Source organism: Leucopleurus acutus (genome assembly GCF_964270905.1).
Source record: "Leucopleurus acutus genome assembly, chromosome: 5".
NCBI lineage: Eukaryota > Metazoa > Chordata > Mammalia > Artiodactyla > Delphinidae > Leucopleurus > Leucopleurus acutus.
Window position 1 is genome coordinate 71,198,203 of NC_139147.1, and position 22,319 is coordinate 71,220,521.

The following is a 22,319-nucleotide window of genomic DNA, read 5'->3' on the forward strand; positions in this document are numbered from 1 at the left end:
ATCTTGTTAACATTTTATTGAAATTAGCGCTAGAAGCTGATAGTCTATAAATACAGTTGATTAACTGAACTATATGCCAAGGGGCATTATTCTGTTTGATTTGAGGTTCATCACCTCCTAGGTATCTTAACAGTGGCTGCTTCAATTCCTAACTCTTCATTACTATAACACACATTTCTTAACCCTTCTTTATCAGACTTAAGGAAGATATGCAGAAGCTTTTAAAATTAAACTACTTTTTCACCAACATTGAATTCAGTTAAAAAAGCCTGTTTCCATGGTTAGACCCCGGTAGACTAAACCCTGTATTTTGAGAACAGAGGTTCCGATCAATATTATATGTAGAGAAACGGCAAGAACCTTGGAAGCCACAGAGACTGTTCTATTCTTCACTGATTTTCTTTCTTCATTTATTTTTAAATGTTAAGCATTTATTTGTATTTTAATAAAAACAAAATTAAATAATATATAAAATTAAATATGTGAAAATTAAATATAGTTTTAAAATGAAAAAATAAAATAAAATTAAGCCACTTTTTTTAACAGTTTCACATCCTTTTATTTCAGTTCAACACTATTGCTCAGTACCTTCTAAATGAAAAGCACTCTGAAAATCCACAGAAAAGGATGGGGAAGTAAAAAAGGTGATTCCTCTCCATCCCAAATCCATTACCTAATATAAAAAAAATGTACCTCCTTGAAGAAAAAGACAATGACCCACTGGGACTCTCTGCTTTTAGCTGTCATACAAATGAAAAGGGTAGTTTTTCATTTGTAGAAAGGGTAGAATCCTGTGTTAAAGACACAGGATTCATTAAACAAAGACACAGGATTCAATAGTGATTAGGTTGAAACGATGGATGGGACTTGACTTATCAGATGTGGAATGAGAGTGACAGAGAAGGGACAGGGGAACCCCAGATTTCCAGCTGGCACAACTGTGTAGATACGAACAAACGCCTTTATGGGGATCATAAAGGAAGTTTTGGATTTGTTCCAATTTAACATGTTGAATTTAAGGGACCTGTGGGACATAACACAGGGAGATATGCAATAAGGTAGCACAATTTGGACTGAACATACAGATTTTGGTAGTGATCAGCATATAAGCATGTAACTGGTATTTGAAACGATGAGAGTAAAGAAAATCACCTAGGAAATATTATAAAATGACAAGAGAAGGGACAGAGTCTAAGAGAGAACCCTAAGGAAAAGTTTTAAAGCAAGAGGAGTACAGAGAGGAGATAAGTAGATAAGTAGTAGGAAGAAAATCAGGAATATTTCAAGTAAGTTTTTGGTCAAGAATGTTTAATACTATTGAGGGGTGAAGGAAGATGAAGACTGAGAAGTTTCTATTAGAGTTAACAACCAAGGGAATCCCCTGGCAGTCCAGAGGTTGGGACTCGGTGCTTTCACTGCTGTGGCCCCTAGGACCCCACAAGCCGTGAGGCACAGCAAAAAAAAAAAAAAAAAAAAGATTTAACAACCAAGAGATAACAGTTCCAATTTAATGATGAAGGCAGAGCCAGATGGCAATAACTGAAGAGAGACTGGGAGAAAGAGAAGTGGTTAAGGTGATATTATGGGCTTAAGGCAACGGTAGCTGTAAGTGCCTGACAGGCAGGATATAGTAACGAGAAAAAGGCTCACCACAACTCAGGAGAGTGATAGAGGGAAATGGGGGAGAGGTGGGCTCCAGAGCCCAGGTAGAGGAATTAGAGATGGATACCTTAAGGCATTTAATTACAGGCAGAAATTTATGCAAGCTGTAGTAAAGGAGGTGCCAGTCAAGCCACAGTTCAAAATTCCTACTTTCTACTAGGCAAGAACTATCCTCCAAAAAGGCTTAGTTTTGGTTCATTACCTTGTAACATAAATAGCATGAAGGGAACTGCTTAGCTGAGGAAAAAGCAACTGACAACAGATGGGAATGACTGCAACACATGTACCTCCTGGCGCTGTAAAAAGATATTCCACAGAGCAGTGACTGCTTCTTACTCATCCTAGCAGTCCACGCAGCACCTAGGGTATAGCCTGGGATATAAACAGGTGCTCAATACATCTCCACTGAATGAATTAGGCAATGGGAAGACAGAAGCAGAATTTTTCTATAAAACCACAAGACAACTGAGTAGCCTGCAAAAAAACCCAAAACAACAAAAAAACAAAAAACAGCAACAACAACTCAATTCACAGCCTGTATACTCAAATAAATCCCAGCTAAAACTAATTCTAATTTCAACTGTGTCTTAATCTATACCAAAAAGTATACAAGTCAAGGGAGACTCCCTCCTTTCTGCTAAGAGTCTTAAAAATGTTAATGCTCTTTGGTCCAAGAACTTCACTTCTAGGTATCCAGACAGACGATTAGAAATGTAGACAAACATAATATGCAAACATGTCCAATGTAGCACTATTTATAATAGTAAAAAAAATTAAGTGGAGAGACAAGGAAATGAATGGAGAGGAAAAGAAGAAAAACAAATAAGCTAAATGAATGGCATTAAGAAAATGATTAAGAAATATGATAGAATAGTATTCACCAATTAAAATGTTTATGAGTTTCTAACAACATGGGGAAACGCTTATTAATAGCACTAAAAGCACAGGTTACAGAATTTTATATAGTGTGTAAAATATATGCACAGAACAAAAGTACACAAAACAGTTAACTGTGGTTATCACTGGATGGAAGAATTATGAATGATTTAATTTGCTCCCTTTACTGTTTCACATTTTCCAATTTTAATATATTATTTTTATAATCAAACAAAACATTTTTTAAATGTTCAATTACATTGACTAGGTGGGACAGTCCAGGCACAGAGCTATTTACACTTATTAATAGGTATGGATTAAATTTTTTAAAACTTCCCCATGTGACTATATGAGCATTGCTCTTTTGGGATGTAGAACTGTGTTTCCTAAAAACCCTTACTTCTCAAATTAGGTTACACATATCCAAAACTGGGCTAGATGGCTAGGAGAACAGGGTAAAACTAGACTATCTTTCTAAAGCAAATTTACTTGACTATAAGAAGTTAAAGGCTTTTTAATGTCAAAACTCACATAAATGTTAAGAAACTTGCTCCCTCCTCACATATTTCCATGAGGAGGACTTCTCCAGAGAGCTCCTGTCCTTCTCTCCCCAGCCTTCCCCTCACTCTTTCCATAGCTGGGTATGAATGAATGGCTCAGCCCGTTCTGGGCTCTCTTCTTTGTATCTGCCTGCCTACCCAGAGAAGATATTTTCATCTGCTCTGATGGAAATAAGACCTGAGTATTCCAAGCTGCTTGTGACGAGGTAGATAGGCATGACTAATTACAGGGTGAAATATTAGCTAACCTATTTAACCCACGTTAAAGGCACTTTCTTCAGTGAGTTTTTCCAGTAATAAAACAATTTCTTCACACCCATTAGTATGGCTATTATCAAAACCAAAACCAAACCAAACCAAACAAAACAGAAAATAACAAGTGTTGGTAAAGATGTAGAGAAATTAGAACTCTTGTGCATTGCCGGTGCAACTGTAAAATGGTGCTGCCACTGTGGAGAACAGCATCACGGTTCCTCAAAAAGTTAAACATAGAACTACTATATGATCCAGCAATTCCAATTCTGGGTATATACACAAAAGAATGAAAGCAAGAACTCCAACAGATAAAAATGTTCACAGAAACATTATTCACAACAGCCAAAAGGTAGAAACAACACTGGATAGTCCCATGTAAATCAATGAAGCTAGAACACACCCTCACACCATACACACAAATAAACTCAAAATGGCTTGAAGACTTAAATATAACACAAGACACCATAAAACTCCTAGAAGAGAACATAGGCTAAACATTCTGATATAAATTATACCAATGTTTCCTTAGGTCAGTCTCCCAAGGCAACAGAAATAAAAGCAAAAACAAACAAATGGGACCTAATCAAACTTACAAGCTTTTGCACAGCAAAGGAAACCATAAGCAGACTGCTCCCTCCCTTCATGCTATTTATGTTACAAGGTAATGAACCCAAACTAAGCCTTTTTGGAGGATAGTTCTTGACTAGTAGACAACATACGGACTGGGAGAAAATATTTGCAAATGACACAAATGACGAGGGCTTAATTTCCAAAATATACAAACAGCTCCTACAATTCAATAACAAAGAAACAAACAACCCAACCAAAAAATGGGCAGAAGACCTAAAAAGACATTTGTCCAAAGAAAACATACAGATGGCCAATAAGCACATGAAAAGATGCTCATCATCGCTAATTATTAGAGAAATGCAAATCAAAACACCACTTCATACCAGTCAGAATGGACATCAGCAAAAAGTCTACAAATAATAAATGCTGAAGAGGGTGTGGAGAAAAGGGAACCCTTTTACACTGTTAGTGGGAATGTAAATTGGTGCTGCCACTATGGAAAATAGTACAGTGGTTCCTCAAAAAACTAAAAATAGAGTTGTCATATGATCCAGCAATCCCACTCCTGGGCATATATCCAGAGAAAACTATAATTCGAAAAGATACATGCACCCCTTATGTTCTCTTTCTCAACTGGTCCTGAACTCATGATATTATTTATAGACCTCTGAAAAACCCAATAACAAATATATTACAGAGTAGAATATAAAATCCTCATGAATTCTGAAGATACTACAGATAACTCCCAAGAAAGTGATATCAGCCATGGACTGCTTTAAATCACAAACTGCATCCACTGGGGGTACCTACTGTCTTATGCAGTTAAGAGAGATTTCATGAAGAAAGTTCGAGAAGCACAGCTGTAAAATGGTTGCCTATACAGACCAAAAACAGAAGAAGTCCAATATATAATCTGATTGTTACAGACAACTAAATTTGAGAAATCCCTCATGCAGATCATTGGCCATGTGAAGATGGGACAGAAGAAACTTCTACATGGAAAAGCAGAAAGTCAATTCTAACGCTTCCAGAAAGTTAAGAAGTGGTTTATTATAATGGGAAAAGCATGAGCTTAACACACACACAGGTTGGAATCACAGTGTGACTTTACGCAAGTAACACATCCGGTCCTATGTGTCTTTATCTGTAAATGCGGATAAGAACATCTAACTTCAGATTTATAATGAGGAAATAGGAAGAGATAATATATTTCAACCCAAATATATTTGAAGTACCTTTCAACATGGTAAATGCTCAGCAAGTATTGGTTTTCTCCCACTCCAGGGAGTCGATTCCTCTGTGGGGAAAGGGCTCATTTTCTAGATCAGTTCTTTAGATCTCTCTTAACTTGTCAGCCTGACATTTTCAAGTCAGAATGATGGGACCTAAAAAGCCCTGAGTCTCCCACTTCTTTATTTAAAAAAATAATTATTGTATTTTTCCAGTAAGTATTTTGTCAAGAACTATGAAGGGTCTGAGATGTCACCCTATTTGTAAGCTAACAAGTTAGCTTGCCAGTTTCACGGATGCTGGCAGGATACATGAAACTCGTAAGTCAGAGACAAAAGACTTCAGTAGTCACAGCAATATCAGCAGACAGATCATAAGCCCAATCACACAGGGCAATGCAGAGAGGGCAGGAGATGCCTGCACATGTGGTAGGTTGTGGTACAGAAAAGGAACCCTGAGTGTAGGGAACCCAAATCTTTTAAGGACAGTAAGTCTACCTGACCTCCATGGCAAGGAGACATTATGTTTATTATATCGGACAGTAAACAAACCTGACTTTTGCTCAGGAGGGAAATACTATCTCTAACCTTCAAGACTGTTTGCTATACAAATATTTTGGAAAAAACAGTAAAGAACAAAGGAGAGTCAGTACCTCTGCTAACAACACAGGCAGAAACATGAGAGACCCATTAAGAACTGTCTCCTAATGAGTATTACATACATATACTGAAAAGTTTCTTTCCTTTTTTTTTCAATAAATTTATTTATTTATTTATTTTGGCTGCATTGGGTCTGTGTTGCTGTGCACGGATTTTCTCTCATTGCAGCGAGCGGAGGCTACTCTTCGTTGTGGTGCGCAGGCTTCTCATTGCGGTGGCTTCTCTTGTTGCAGAGCACAGGCTCTAGGTGCACAGGCTTCAGCAGTTGTGGCATGCGGGCTCAGTGGTTGTGGCTCGCAGGCTCTAGGCACGTGGGCTTCAGTAATTGTGGTGCACGGGCTTAGTTGCCAGGGAAGTCCCTACAGTCAAAAGTTTCTTATCCAACCTTGTCTTCCAGCCACCAGTTCCCCTCCTCAGAGACAAGCACTTCTCTCAACTTTTTATGTATCTCTTCAGAGATATTCTATGTACCTACAAGTGTGGAAGTGCGCACACAAGCACACACACACACATTTTTTTTTTTAAATGGTTGTGATTAGGGATTTCCCTGGTGGTCCAGTGGCTAAGACTCCGTGCTCCCAAAGCAGGGGGCCCAGGTTTGATACCTGGTCAGAGAACTAGATCGCACATGCCGCAGTAAGAGTTCACATGCCTCAACTGAAGATCCCACACGCTTCAACAAATATCCCACGTGCTGCAACTAAGACCCGGGGCAGCCAAAAAAAAAATGGTTGAGAGTACATACACTGTACCTTGCTTTTTTCAGTTTTCTTAGGGATGATTTCATTTTGGTCTAATTCATTCTAGCATCTGCATAGTAATCCATTGCAAAGCAGTATTACTAGTCCCCCTAGTGATGGACATTTGCTTCCAGGCTTTTATTATTACAAACAATACCGTAACAAAACAAGTTACACATATATCTTTGAGTACATCTGTGAAAAATGAAATTGCTAGGTGAAAAGTACATGCATTTTTAATATTTATAGATATTGCCAACCTGCTCTCCAAAGGCTACAACTAATATAACTCCCACCTTTCAATATAAAAAAAGGGCCAGTTTTCTCATACCAGCCTATAGCACCATTGTTGGCCAACAAAAATAGGGTGAATTTTTACCTATAAACAGGACTTCCAGACATTACTAGTGGACTTTTCAATACCGCTTATGTTCAAAATTAAGTTTCTAAAGCTTAAGTGTGAGGTAGTGTTATACTGTGGAATGCACACCTAAAAGGGATGGATAAAGGACCTAGTTCTGACTTTCCCACTGACTAACACCATGAATGAGGCTGACCAAATCACTTAATTTCTCTGGGCCTCAGTTTTCTCATGCTTTAGTTAGATGACCCTTTAAATCTAAAATGTGTGTACATTACTCATTACTCAAAATTCTAAAGGTTTTTTTCTCAAAAGAAAATTATTTCAAAAGGAAAGTTTGCAAATAAGAACAACATCATATTTCACATTTAAAATTTTTAGAGAAAAGTAGGACATTTTTTCTTGTTCACATAGCAGCATTTACTTATCCCCCATATACTCTCAAAAGGTCTTTGCAGTAAGCCATTTCAATGAGACCAAGACAGCACAGACCAAGAGAACAGCAGGGTACTAAAGTCCACTGCCACCCTCCCTATCTGTATGTCTATTTTCTCTTTCTCTTTTTGTATGTACCTCTCTCTGGTTTTAAACCATACTTGGTTCCAAAAACACATTTAGAGTAACATTTAATTTCTGTATAATTCAAGAAAGAATGTTTTCTTCCCTTGTGCTAATTCTTTCAAAATTGGAAGTATAAAGAAAAAGCAGAAAACCATTTCCCTTCCTCCACATTTGAATAAAAAAGGGGGAAAAAGGTGACAATCACACAAGAAGCACCAAGCAATGTTTATTTTCATATATATATACATATATATATATATAACCTGACTAAAGAGTTGATTCTTCTTTTGAAAATTTTACACTTATTGCCTAAGTAACAACAAATTCAAACGTTCAAGTTTTTTTCCTTAAAGAACCTATAAATACTAATTATTCAAAAAACAACACAAAATTATAAAAGTTCATTCTACTACTTAAATAAAAGAAAAATCTGGGCATTCCCTGGCAGTTCAGTGGTTAGGACTCTGTGCTCTCACTGCCAAGGGCCCAGGCTCGACCCCTGGTCAGGGATCTAAGATCCTGCATGTTGCCTGGTACAACCAAAAGACTAAATAAATAATCTTTTTAAATAATAGTTTCATCGTAATTTTTGGTGGAGATACATATATATATATATATATATATATATATATATAATTTTCAAACTCTCTATTACTACTAGGAAGTGGATTACCTCCCAATTACAAATCTGTATAATCAAATGATTCCATATCTTGCATAACTATAAAATCACATGAAATTTTAAAAATATGACTTCAAAACATACAATGTACGCTCTAAGATGAAGCCATGTCTCTGAGCTACCAAGAGTATAATAAGAAAAAAATTTTTAAAGGCATAAGTATATTTTGTATAGACTTTTCCCAATTGCTGATTTAAACTAATTCACGATTTACCATGATAGCAAAACAGGATAAAATCCCACTCAGAGGCCGTCGCTCTCCAACACCAGTGCCAGCTCTAGCTTGTTGAGCACCAGCCAAAGGAGAAGGTGGGTAAGTAAGAGGTCTCTATACCATGGCTCATACAAAGCTGCCTGCCTGCAAATCCACCAGTGGTAAAGCACCCAGGAAGCAGGGCTACAAAAGCCGCTCGCAAGAGTGCGCCCTCTACTGGAGGTGTGAAGAAACCTCATCGTTACAAGCCTGGTACCGTGGCACTCGGTGAAATCAGACATTATCTGATGTCCAGTGAACTTCTGATTGGCAAACTTCCCTTCCAGCCTCTGGTGCGGGAAATTGCTCAGGACTTCAAAGCAGATCTGCACTTCCATAGTGCAGCTACTGGTGCTTTGCAGGAGGCAAGTTAGGCCTATCTGGTTGGCCTTTTTGGAAACACAAACCTGTGTGCTATCCATGCCATAACGATTATGCCAAAAGACATCCAGGGCTTCCCTGGTGGCACAGTGGTTAAGAATCCACCTGCCAATGCAGGGGACATGGGTTCGAGCCCTGGTCCGGGAAGATCCCACATGCCCGGGAGCAACTAAGCCCGTGTGCCACCACTACTGAGCCTGTGCTCTAGAGCCTGTGAGCCACAACTACAGAACCTTGCGTGCATAGAGCCCATGCTCCGCAACAAGAGAAGCCACTGCAATGAGAAGCCCGCTCACAGCAAGGAAGACCCAACATAGTCAAAAATAAAATAAATTTATTAAAAAAAAAAACTTAGCTGTTAATTGCAGAAAGGATTTATTCATTAAAAAAAAAAAAAAGACATCCAGCTAGCATGCCGCATATATGGAGAATACATGCTTAAGAATCCACTATGATGGGAAACCTTTCATTCTTCTAAAAAAAAAAAAATCCTCTTCTTCCTGTCACTGGTTGTTCTGAACATAAGATATTTTTTTCCCATGGGGTCCAAAGGTACTTAAGTATATGATTGCTAGTGGAAAAATAGGGGACAGTAATCAGGTATTGGCAGTTTTTCCATTTTCATTTGTGTGTGTGTTTTTTTAATGATTTAATTTTATTTATTTTTGGCTGCATTGGGTCTTCATTGCTGCACACAGGCTTTCTCTATTTGTGGCGACCAGGGGGGCTACTCTTTGTTGTGGTGGGCGGGCTTCTCCTTGCAGTGGCTTCTGTTGTGGAGCATGGGCTCTAGGCGTGTGGCCTTCAGTAGTTGTGGCACATGGGCACTAGAGTACAGGCTCAGTAGTTGTGGCACGAGGGCTCAATAGTCGTGGCTGACGGGCTCTAGAATGCAGGCTCAGTAGTTGCAGCGCATGGGCTTAGTTGCCCCACTGCATGTGGGATCTTCCCAGACCAGGGCTCGAACCCATGTACCCTGCATTGGCAGGCGGATTCTTATCCACTGAGCCACCAGGGAAGTCCCTGAATTTTTAATATAAATGTGGGGACATAAAGCATTAATGCAACTCAGAATGTTTCAGTGAACAAGTTTCAGCAGTTCAACTTTATTATAATCATAAATAAACCTGTTAAATTTTTCTGCAAAAAAAATCTCATTCAGAATTTAATACTAAAACCTCACTCATAATAAAAAAAAAGACTCAAAATAAAACTACACTGAAGTACCATTTTTTAACCTATTAAACTTTTAGATTTTTGCCAATCTAATAACACATTACACTGAAGAGGCTGATGGGAAATAAGCACTCAATCATTGCCACTGTACACCCCAATGAGGAGAAATCTGATGATAACTACTATCAAAATTACAAATTGACTCAGTAATTCCAACTCCTGGGTATTTTTCCCACAGATATATTCATATGCTTGTGAAATGTGCAGAAGGTTATTCACTGCATCGTTATTTATAATAGCAAAATTTTGGAAACAAATTAAATGTCCATAGATAGGGAACTTATTAAAGGTGGACTGAATTGTGTCCCTACAAAATTCATATGTTGAAGTCCTAACGCCCAATGCGATGGTATTTAGAGATGGGGCCTTTGGGAGATGCTTAGGTACAGACTGGGGCCCTTATGATGAGATGTGCCCTTACAAGAAAAACCAGAGAGCTCTCTCACACCTCTCTCTCAACCTCTCTCTCTCTCCCCCACGTTCCCCCCACCGCCATGTGAGCCCACAGTGAGAAGCCCCCCCAGCCCACCCCTCTGCCATGTGAGGATACAGTGAAAAGAAGGTCATCTGCACACCTGGAAGACACCCTCACCAGAACCTGACAATGCTGGCACCCTGATCTCAAAACTTCCAGCCTCCACAACTGTGAGAAAATAAATTTGTTGTTTAAGCCATCCAGAGTACAGTATTTTGTTATGGCAGCCTGAACTAATATTACATACATATGTGTGTGTGTGTATGTATGTATATACATACATACACACACACATAGTATGATATCATTTGTGATACAGCTAAAAGTGGGGCAAATGTATACTGTATTTACTTAATTCTTTTTTAAAAAATCTCTGAAAGCACACACAGGAAGCCAAGAGTGTGTACCCTCTATTTTTAGGTGGAAGGAGTCCTGAGCAGGTGGAGGATCGGGTGGAAGGAAGATTTTCATTACACACCTTTTAATATTTTTTTGGATCAAGTGAACATATTACCTATTCCCCAAAATTAAATTAAAAATAATTTTCATTTATGTTAGTTATAATGTGAAACATCTACAAAATTGTTAAACAAGTAATTCTTTATAGAATTGAGGGTATAGGCTCAGGCAGTATATTAAAAAGGCCTCTATCAAAGTTAGGAAACCTGTTCCAGAAGCAACATTGGTGGCATTTCATCTCACCATTTATATCATTTTCATTCTGTCCCTTTCTTCCCTCCCTCACTCCCTCTCTCTCCCTCTGTCTCTCTTTGCTATGTCCTTTTTCTGTCCCTGTTTTCCCTCCTGTTCCTTTTCTTTTTCTGTCCCTTCGATCCCTCTGACTAAGGTTTCCAGCTACAGCCAGTAGCAACCATAGACTTCAGTCTACCCCTCCAGGGACCCTCCAGCCAACCTCAATAGTAGCAATGGAAGCAAACCACAATGGCAGCCAAACTCAAGTACAGGGAAACTCCAGGTGGGAAATCATGTTTTGTTACAATACCTTATTAACCAAAAAGAAAATCCTTTCTTTCACCAGCAAACTAAACTACTCTATAAATTGTCCTAAAACCCAGATGGTAATGCCAAAACACTAATGTGACTGTTTAATCAGGCAATTTCGTTTTAAGTTAAACCTGAACAAGTCTGGACACAAATCATTTTATTAAACAAAATCAGTACAGTGGAAGATTCTTAGCTAGGAAAGATTTTCCCTCTCTCAAAGTAGTATAATTTACATCAAGAATATTCTCCACTATTTCCAGAGTTCAAAGTGCTAACCATACACCATGGGCCCTGCTATCTCTACTATATTCAAAACCAAAAACAAAAGACATAATTTCCCACAAGTCTATCTGATGGACAATTACCTCTGGGACCTAAATTACGTGACTTATTCAGAAAATACTAAAAAAAAACCCTAATTTGTATGTTCTAACATTAAGTTGTTTGCATAGTTTTTTGTTTTTTTAAATATTTATTTATTTAGGCTGCACATGGGATCTTCATTGCAGCATGTGGGATCTTTTAGTTGTGGGCATGCGGACTCCTTAGTTGCGACATGCATGTGGGATCTAGTTCCCCAACCAGGGATCGAACCCGGGCCCCATGCATTGGGAGCTTGGAGTCTTACCCACTGGACCACGAGGGACTCCCCTCTTTGTATAGTTTTAATACAGTATCACTTCTAGGAAAATATGAACTCAAATGGATTATATTTAAACTCGTAAAGCAAAAATATAAGAAATCGCAGTATACCATAACAAACCAAAATCTTGTTCAAGGCTTGGTAGAGTTCTCACTAGATTTCTGGAACAGTATTTTACTGTTTTCAGTTTCATGCTTGTAAGTTGTCTTTCCCTTGTTTTTATTATCATCTGTAGCAGATTTCAGATAGGAAAACAAAATCTAGGGTACAGAAATATATATCCAACTTCCCTTTAACCCCTACAGAGAAAAAAGCAAACATTTACGACTTTTTCTTCAAATCAACCTCAAAAGAAGTGGTAAAATCTCAAAGACAGCAAACAGTAGGTTATATTTAGGCAAATGTCATTTCCCCATTTGCAAATGGGTACTTTTCCCTGTAACAGAGTATTTAGAGTGGAAGATACCAGGTCTGACCACAAAAATTATTTCTATACTATACATTTGCAGACTTCTACCCATTTACTGAAATGCATACTATCTGATGATGAGGAAAAGAGATCTGTCAGTTTGTTAACAGAGGTTAGCTAGCACAGAGCCCCAAACAGGAAAAAGCAGGCCCATCATACACCCCAATTTGCTTCCCGGTTCCTCCTCTGGGTAGCTCTCATCTGTCCATTTTAAATAAACAAGTGGCAGATTTGCAGATTTGAAAATTTTTCTGAAAGCTGACATGAAGAAAAATAATGGAAACACACACATTTTATAAACTTTGAACGTTACTATGAAAAAGGAAGGAAGGATCTAGAATTAAGGAATCTAAAAAGAAAAAGAAATCTATTTTTATTTTAAACGGTGACTATAAATTGTATGAGTATAAATTACTCTGGAAAGAAGAAAATGTAAGGCTAATCTAATAAATTCACATCTCAGCTTTGGTTTTTAAAAAGTCTGTCATGACATATTTTGCAAATGTAGTTGAGGCTCTTCCCTTTTCTGATTCTTTTTCATGACCCTCCCAAACCAAGCCTTGGGGTCCCTACTTTCATTGTTCTGAGAGCACACGTTAATTTGGAATTAACTAACAGATGGCTTCACACATGGTAAACGCTCAAAAGTACTTGCTGCATGAGTTAAAACACTAGTAAATGATGAAACCACCATGTTCTAAACTAATTATTTATCAATAATTATTCATTCCTTTAGAGAGCTCATCTATTTTTAATACCTTTATGCAAATAACTACCTAGGAATAAAAGTTCTTTCACTTACTAGGTATATAACCCTGGCCAACTCATTTTGATTTCCGTTTTCTTCAACTGTAAAATGGGGATAACAACACCCTAGATGCCCTACCTTCGTCCAAGAGGATTAAATGTGATAACAGAAGTGAAAACATTGTGGATACTACAAAGGCAATTATCTACATTTCTAACGCACCATATCTCTAAGGTCACTTAAACATTCTGGCAACTTAAGCTGAACATACCTAAAAGCAAATGCATCATTTGACTCCCCCAAATCTGTTTCTCCTACAGACTTTTCAAAGTTTTATATCTGGATAACTGAAGTCAATTTTTACTTCCTTCCCTCACTACTACCTTCTACCCAATCACCTAATCAACCACCAAGGTCTGTCACTCTTCCTCTAATAATTTCCTTCTTTTCCAGCCTACTAACACCTTCCCTTTATTAGCTCATGTCTAGGTCATTGCAACTAATCTCCAAGTAGCTCCTCTTATTCCCCAACAGTCAAATTCAGCCTCCAACTCTCAGCTTTACTTCCAACTGTGTACTTGTCAAATCTATCTCAATCATAGACGACAATCTTGAGTCCATTCATACTAACATTTACGACGGGCACCTTCTTGCATGGCTTGCATTGATCCCTACCTGCTGGTATTCACACCTTTGTGTGGGCTGAACCTCATCTTTCTTCTAATGATTAGTGAAAAGTGATGTGACTTCACTTCCATGCCTAGGTTACGAAATACTGTGACTTCCTTCTTGCTAGCACTCTCTTCTCACTTCCTCACTCTGAGGAAACAAGCTGCCAAGTAGTAAGATGCTACGTGGAGAGGCCCATGTGGCCAGGAACCGAAGGAGGCCACCAGTGGTCAGTTCATGAGGAACTGAGGTCTGTTTCCAACAGGCCAAAAGAACTGAATTGTGCCAAGAGCCACAAGAATGAGCCAGGAAGTGGATCCTTCCCAGCTGAGCCTCAAGATGACTGTAGCCTTGTGGAAGACCCAGAGCCAGACCACCCAGCAGTGCTGCACAGACATTACTGACCCACAGACACTGTGAGACAAAAAAACGCTGCTGTTTAATTTGGGGATAATTTGTAACACAATAATAGATAACACACTACCTCATATATTTCTAAATAAACTCCAGGTGGATTAAAATTAAACATAATTAATTATAATTAAACATAAAAACCACTAAATCATCTTAAAACTAAATGAAAACAAATATTCATAAAAATAATTTTCTATTATTTCTAATATTTTATATTATTCTGTGCTGAAAGTAATTTCATCAAGAAATTGAAAAGATGGGAGTTCCCTGGCAGCCCAGTGGTTAGGACTCAGTGCTTTCACTGCCATGGGCCCGGGTTCAATCCCTGGTTGGGGAACTAAGATCCGGCAAACCACGTGGCATGGCAAAAAAAAAAAAAAGTGAAAAGACAACCCACAGAACAGGAGAAAATATTTGCAAATCATATATCTGATAAGGAAATTGTATGCAGAATACATAAAGAACCCTTACAACTCAAAACAAACCCCCCAAAATCCAAATTAAACATGGCCAAAGGACATCAACAAAAAGTCTACAAATAATAAATGCTGGAGAGGGTGTGAAGAAAAGGGAACTACACTGTTGGTGGCAATGTACGTTGGTGTAGCAACTATGGAGTACAGTACAGAGGTCCCTTAAAAAACTAAAAATAGGGGCTTCCCTGGTAGCACGGTGGTTAAGAATCCACCTGCTGGGACTTCCCTGGTGGTGCAGTGGTTAAGAATCCATCTGCCTCCTGGGTTTCGGCACCAAAAAAACAAAAAAAAACAAAAAACAAAAAAAAGAATCCGCCTGCCAAGGCAGGGGACACGGGTTCGAGCCCTGGCCCGGGAAGATCCCACATACTATGGAGCAACTAAGCCCATGTGCTACAACTACTGGGTCTGTGCTCTACAGCCCGTGAGCCACAACTACTGAACCCACGTGCTACAACTACTGAAGTCCATGCACCTAGAGCCTGTGCTCCGCAACAAGAGAAGCCACCGCAATGAGAAGCCCGCGCACCACAACAAAGAGTAGCCCCTACTCGCCACAACTAGAGAAAGCCCGCGAACAGCAACGAAGACCCAACACAGCCAAAAATAAATAAAAATAAAATAAAATAAATTTATTTTTTAAAAAACTAAAAGTAGAGTTATCATATGATCCAGCAATTTCACTCCTGTGCATATATCCGGAAAAGACAAAACTCTAACTCAAAAAGATACATGCACCCCAATGTTCACAGCAGCACTATTTACAATAGCCAAGACATGGATACAACCTAAATGTTCATCAACAGATGAATGGATAAAGAAGATGTGGTATATATATACAATGGAATACTACTCAGCCATAGCCATACAAAAAAATAATGCCATTTGCAGCAACATGGATGGACCTAGAGATTATCATACTAAGTGAAGTAAGTCAGGCAGAGAAGAACAAATATCATATGATATCACTTATATGTGAAATCTAAAAAAAGATACAAATTAACTTATTTACAAAACAGAAATAGACTCACAGACATAGAAAACAAATTTATGATTATCAAAGGGGAAGTGGGTAGGGATAAATTAGGAGTTTGGGATTAACAGATACAAATTACTATATATAAAATAAACAACAAGGACCTACTGCATAGCACAGGGAACTATATTCAATGTTTTGTAATAACCTATAATGGAAAAGAATCTGATATATATATATATATATATATGACATTTGCTGTATATCTGAAACTAGCACAATATTGTAAACCAACTATAGTTCAATTAAAAAAAAAATGGCCAAAACCTCTGGACATTTCTCCAAAGAAGATAAGACAAATGACCAATAAGTACATGAAGATACTCAACATTATTATTCATCAGGGAAATGCAATTCAAAACCACAATGCACCACCACCACCATTTCATACCCACTAGGATGGCTAAAACCAAAAAGACAGACAATAACAAGTGTTGATGAGAAGGTGAAGAGATTAAAATCCTAACACACTGCTGATAAGAAGGTAAAATGGTGCAGCAGCTTTGGAAGATGGTCTGACAGTTCCTCAAAAAGTTAAACAGGGGCTTCCCTGGTGGCGCAGTGGTTGGGAATCCGCCTGCCAATGCAGGGGACACGGGTTTGAGCTCTGGTCCAGGAAGATCCCACATGTCATGGAGCAACTAAGCCTGTGCACCACAACTGCCAAGCCTACGCTCTAGAGCCCGTCAGCCACAACTGCTGAGCCCATGTGCCACAACTACTGAGGCCTGCACACCTAGAGGCTATGCTCCACAACAAGAGAAGCCACCTCAATGAGAAGCCCACACACAGCAACGAAGAGTAGCCCCCGCTCACCGCAACCAGAAAAAAGTCTGCGTGCAGCAACAAAGACCCCAAAATAAAATAAATTAAAAAAAAAAAGTTAAACGGTTACCATATGACCCAGCAATTCCACTCCCAGGTATATATCCAAGAGAAATGAAAACTCATGTCCACACAAAACTAGAACACAAATGTTCAAAGCAGCATTATTCATAATAACCACAAAATGGAAACAACCCAAATGTTCATCAACTGATGAAGAGATAAGCAAAACATGGTATATACATAAGTGGAGTATTATTCAGCCACAAAAAGGAATAAAGTAATGATAATTTGCTAAGTCTGCAAAGCCAAAGCCCAGGATTTGAACCACAGTCGTTACGAAATTTCAACCACTCCCTAAGACATAACCTGAAATCTCCATTTTTTAAAACGGGATAGTAGAAAATTACAGGTAAGCAGTTGAATTTACAGCTCTCAAGTTCCAGAGAGAGCTGCTGAGGCCATGGAAAAGACTGAGATAACAAACAGAAAACATGAGCTTAAGAACAGAAGATGATGAAGTATCACACCAGCTTCTAAAGGAAAAGAGCCAACCAAAGAAATGAAAAAGGAGCAATTAGACGACAGTTAGAGCAATAAAGGAGAAACCAAGAGAAAGTAATGTCCAAAAAGTCAAGAAAAGAATAATAACAGATACACTTACAGAGATATCAACTGGAATAGGAATCTAAAAACATTCATCATGTTTTCCTCATATCCTTGGTAAGGACAGAGCCAACTGTCATGGGTTGAGCAATAAATGAGGGCTAAGGAAATGGAGGCAGTTTGAGTGTAAACTGTTTTTAAGGGGAAAGGTTTTAGGTTAGTTTTCATTATTGTTGTTGTTTTTAAAGTCTAGAGCTTTGGGCCTCACAGGAAGAAGCCAGGGAAGAAGGAGCAATGCAGGACAATGGATAAAATTGTTTGATCAGTGTCATAGAGGACAAGGGGATAAATTCGACTGAGAGGTAGGCTGAAGGATTAGCTTCGAACAAGCCTCATTTAAGTAAAGAGATATGTCAGTATGTAAATGCAGTAATGCGTTATATATCTGCATCCTTGGGGAAGAGTTCCACATAACTGAATTTTCCAGATACTTAAGCATTTAAAAAAAAACTTTTAGCTATTTTCCTTGAAATTGTTCACCACTGTATCTTACAGTTCTTTGCTTAAACAGACTGTGCTTTCCTGGATGACTTAAGGTCATTGTAACTATGATTATATTACTAGGAAGTAATACAGCTTAGTCTGCATGTTAACTTTTCAAACCTTTGACTGTCCTATGCTGTCAGTTGCCATTTCCTGTTACACTTCCCCTGATAACTTTTTTCATTTGTGCGTCCAACAAATTCTAGTTTGAAAATTATATAACCAGTAAATAATACCCTAAGTAAGGGATAATAGGGTCCTGAATCAAAGTATAGGAGTAAAGTATATGGCTTTATGACAGTGTTAAGAAACCTGTTTCACTTTTTAATTCAATTAAGACTGGGTTTCAAAGAGTTGAGGATGTCAGAAGACTCACCTCTGGCTACATGAAATATTATTTTATCTTGCTTCCTTAAGTCATATCAAAATAACCCTGCTAAGTTATTGATAATTTTATACGGTTAGTCTTAAACCACAAAAGAAAAAGCATCATGCATTCCAAAAGTGAGCCTAGACATCTCACAGTAACTAAATATACTTTCCTGTCATATAATCACTTATCAATAAAAAGTTATAATCTTCTACACTTTGTTTCTGTGTGTTAATATAGTCCTGCATATTTCACATATATGGATATTATTTGTGATAAATGTATATCCTTCATGAAATCTTGACTTTAATCCCTTTCAAATTTCACAACTACAAACAGCACATAAGCTAAAAAGAACCGAGAGCTAAGCACACAGGCAGTCAGTTAACCAAAATTTAAGAATTCATTCCTATCGTTCCAATACCATGAGATATTCCAATTTCATTCATTCTTAAGATTCTGAATAATCCAGCAATTCCACTTCCAGGTATTTATCTGAAGGAAAGGAAAACACTAACTCAAAAAGATATCTGGACCCCCATGTTCATTGCAGTGTTATTCACAATAGCCAAAACATGGAAGCAACCTAAGTGTCCATCAGATGGACAGTGATCATTGGACAAAGAAAATGTGGTATATATACACAATGGAATATTATCCAGCCATAAAAAAAGAAGGAAATCTAGCCATGTGCACCAACATGGATGAACTTTGAGGGCATTATGCTAAGTGAAATAAGTCACAGAGAAGAGACAAATACTGTGTTATCTCTCTTACATATGGGATCTAAAAAACAAAACAAAACTCATAAATATAGAGAACAGATTGAGGGTAGCCAGAGGGAGGGGTGGGTGAAATGGGTGAAGGTGATGAAAAGGTACAAACTTCCAGTTATAAAATAAATAAGTCCTGGAAATGTAATGTACAGCATGGTGACTACAGATACCATATAGATACCGTATACTATATCAAACATTTGAAAGTTGCTGGGACTTCCTGGTGGTCCAGTGGTAAAGAATCCACCTTACAACGCAGGGGACGCGGGTTCAATTCCTGGTCAGGGAATTAAGATCCCACATGCCGTGTGGCAACTAAGCCCACATGCCACAACTACTGAGCTGGTGTGCCTCAACTAGAGAGCCTGCGTGCTGCAAACTACAGAGCCCACGCACTCTGAAACCCACGCACCACAACTACAGAGCCCATGCGCCCTGGAGCCTTCGCACCACAACTAGAGAAAGGAAGCCCCATGCACCACAACTAGAGAGAAGCCTGTGTGCTGCAACGAAGAGCCCGCACGCCTCAATGAAGGCCCCGCGTGCTGCAACTAAGACCCGACGCAGACAAAAATAAATAAAATAATAAATAAATAATAAATAAATATTTTTTAAAAATAAGAAAGTTGCTAAGAGAATTCTCATTAAAAAAAAAATTAACTCTGTGTGGTGACAGATGTTAACTAGATCTATTGGGGTGATCATTCCACAATACATACAAATATCAAATCTTTATGTTATACACCTGAAACTAATATGTTACATGTCAAATATTTCTCAATTTGGAAAAAAAGATTCTGGATGGTTATACCCACCTATCCTTTACATATCAAAAACAAAAAATAAAACTGCCATTGCTTCTCCAGTACTCACTTCCTGTTCCTTCAGTTTTTCATTCATATCAATAAAAATTAATAAACGTATAATCTCTCAAAGACAGAGAGGTGTGAGTGGCCTGATCGAGTCAAACTGAAACATCTCACTAGTTTAGAGTTTCGGAGGCACTAGCAGTTGTACTTTTGCCTCTGTATTCAGATTATTTATGTACATCTCTCCTTCTAAATCGCAAACACCATGAGGGCAAGAATCTTTTCTGACTGAATGATTCCATCCATCACTGGATAAACATGTTTTGAGCACCTAGCATTTGCTAGCCTCCGGAGAGAGCTGAGTTCAACAGTCCCTACCCTCAACAAGCAAGGGAGGCACTTATTGTAAACAAATTACAATACAGGAAAAACAAAAGTGAGTATAGAATCAAATCAGAGAAAAAATTAGCTCTAGAGTCGTGGAGGAAGTTCAGGGATACATTTATGTGTTCTCCAAAAGGCCTTCAATAAATACCTGTTGAATGAATGGACAAATGAATGAATTAAATATTGCTAATAAAGATGAGACCACAGGTCCAAATGAAATGTTATTAGTTACTTCTGAAGTTAGTAAAAAAACGTCATCCTTCAGCAACTGTAGGAATGCAGACTCCAGCACACCCCGACCTCAGGCTATCACCGTGGAGAAAGAGCCGTACCTGTACTGCCAGCCTTTGGCACTGCCGCCTCGGCTGCTGCCGCTGCTGTTGTTTCCACCCCCACAGCTGCTGCTGCTGCTGTTCTTGTTCGGGGTCGCCGCGGTGGCCAGGCCCTCCAGCCTTCCTTCGCTCTCGGAGACTTTCATTGTTGACACTGGTTCACCTCCCTGCATTTTAACTCCAAGGTCCATTTGCCCTTCTTGGGCGGGAGAGAACAACTCTGTAATTTTGTAAGTGATAAGATTTAAGATCTGATCTGAAGGTGATCCCAGTTGCTAAACCAGACGGCGGCTGGAGTAGTAATCATCAAATGGTCCAGGGGAGGAATGCAAGCATTCCCCCTGAAGGAAAACTTTTAAGAGGAGAGGGGTAGCGATGAGGACAGATGTCCTTTCAATATATATCTCCTTTCGGGCAAAAGCAAGGAGAAAAAAAAATCACCCTGCCAGAGGATTTGGTGGCATGCTCAAAGGAGAAGCAGGAGCAGCGTGGGGAGGTCGCGGACCCTAGCCAGGAGTGCTGGGCGAAGGACGGACCACGGACGGGTACCCGCGGCCTGACCTCTGCGCTGACGGACTGACCCGCCGCGCTCCCTCTGCTCCTCCGGCCGGTCCTCAGCGGGATGGTCCGGTCCAGCCCGCTCGGCGGTTCCCACCGCAGCCCTCGAGAAAGAGCTGGAGCCGCCCGCGGGCAGCCCGTGAGGAGGGTCGGAGAAGGAGGCCGCCGAGGGCGGGACGCCGGCTCCCAGGGTCGCCTAGCCTCCAGGTAGAGGCGAGCTGCTCGGGGCGACTTCCTCCAACGCCCCCGGCCCTGGGCCCTCGACTGGGTTCCCGGGGTCGGGACGAGTCCCTTGCCCTCGCTCTAGCCCGAATGTGAAAGCCACAGCTGCAGCCACCACCCCACCCACTGCCCCCCGTCTGGTCACCCGCCCGGCTGCTCTCTCCCCCCCACTTCTCTTCCGGAGTAGCGTGAGCTCACTTCCCCCAGAGCAGAAGCCCCTGGCGCCATCTTGGAGCAGGGCACGGGGCCCTGAAGGGGGCGGAGCCTCGGCGATGGCTGTACTGGGGCGGCGGACTCCGAAGAAAAGGAGGCGATGGGCAGCAGAGGGAGGAGGCGGTGGGACAACCAAGGAGGGAGAAACAAAGGAGTTAGTGCCCTACTGGAGGGTGACTTCCGGCCTTCCTAACCCGGGCCCGGCCGTCCATTTGAGGGCCTATTTCAGTCATTTTAGGAAGAAAGCTTAGAAAAATAATATCATTTCTATAAGGAATTACAAAACCATTTCTTCATTTTAGTTATTTCGAAAAAAAAAAAGCATGATATTGGCATAAGGCAAATCAGTGTTATAAATGAAAAAGAAACTGTCCTGGAAATTAGAGCTCTCGGTATCAAAGTATCAAAGTATTCCTTCTAACCTCAGACAACTCATTCACCCTCCTTAGACCTAGATTTTTGCATTTGTAAAATAAGAGTGTTTAGGTGATTTCTAAAGTCCCTTCTAATTGTAAATAATAGTTTCTAACAATTGAATGTACACCATATGTGAAACACTATGGCAGAGGCAAAGAAGTATTACTCAAAGAAAGTAAATAAAGTAATAAAGTAGATACAGATATATAGGTAATTAAGGCCATGAGGAAAATAAAAGGAGATGATATAGAAAATAAGCAAGATGGAATAGAGAACTTACTTTAGAAAGAACAGTTGAGG

General features: G+C 39.4%; 1 protein-coding gene and 1 pseudogene across 2 annotated transcripts in view; one reads left to right on the forward strand and one right to left on the reverse strand.

Annotated features, from left to right (window-relative positions):
* Nucleotides 1-21,012, reverse strand: part of OSBPL11 (oxysterol binding protein like 11) — a 94,911-nt gene extending 73,899 nt beyond the window's left edge. Inside the window, exon 1 of the mRNA XM_082840270.1 lies at nucleotides 20,610-21,012. Coding sequence (XP_082696396.1) covers nucleotides 20,610-20,800 — 191 coding nt within the window. The 5' untranslated portion in view covers nucleotides 20,801-21,012. The remainder of the gene's footprint in view (nucleotides 1-20,609) is intronic.
* Nucleotides 8,492-8,963, forward strand: LOC309962517 (histone H3.3A-like; annotated as a pseudogene). Its single transcript has one exon. The product of its transcript is annotated as a histone H3.3A-like (transcript).
* Nucleotides 21,013-22,319: the final 1,307 nt, after the last annotated feature.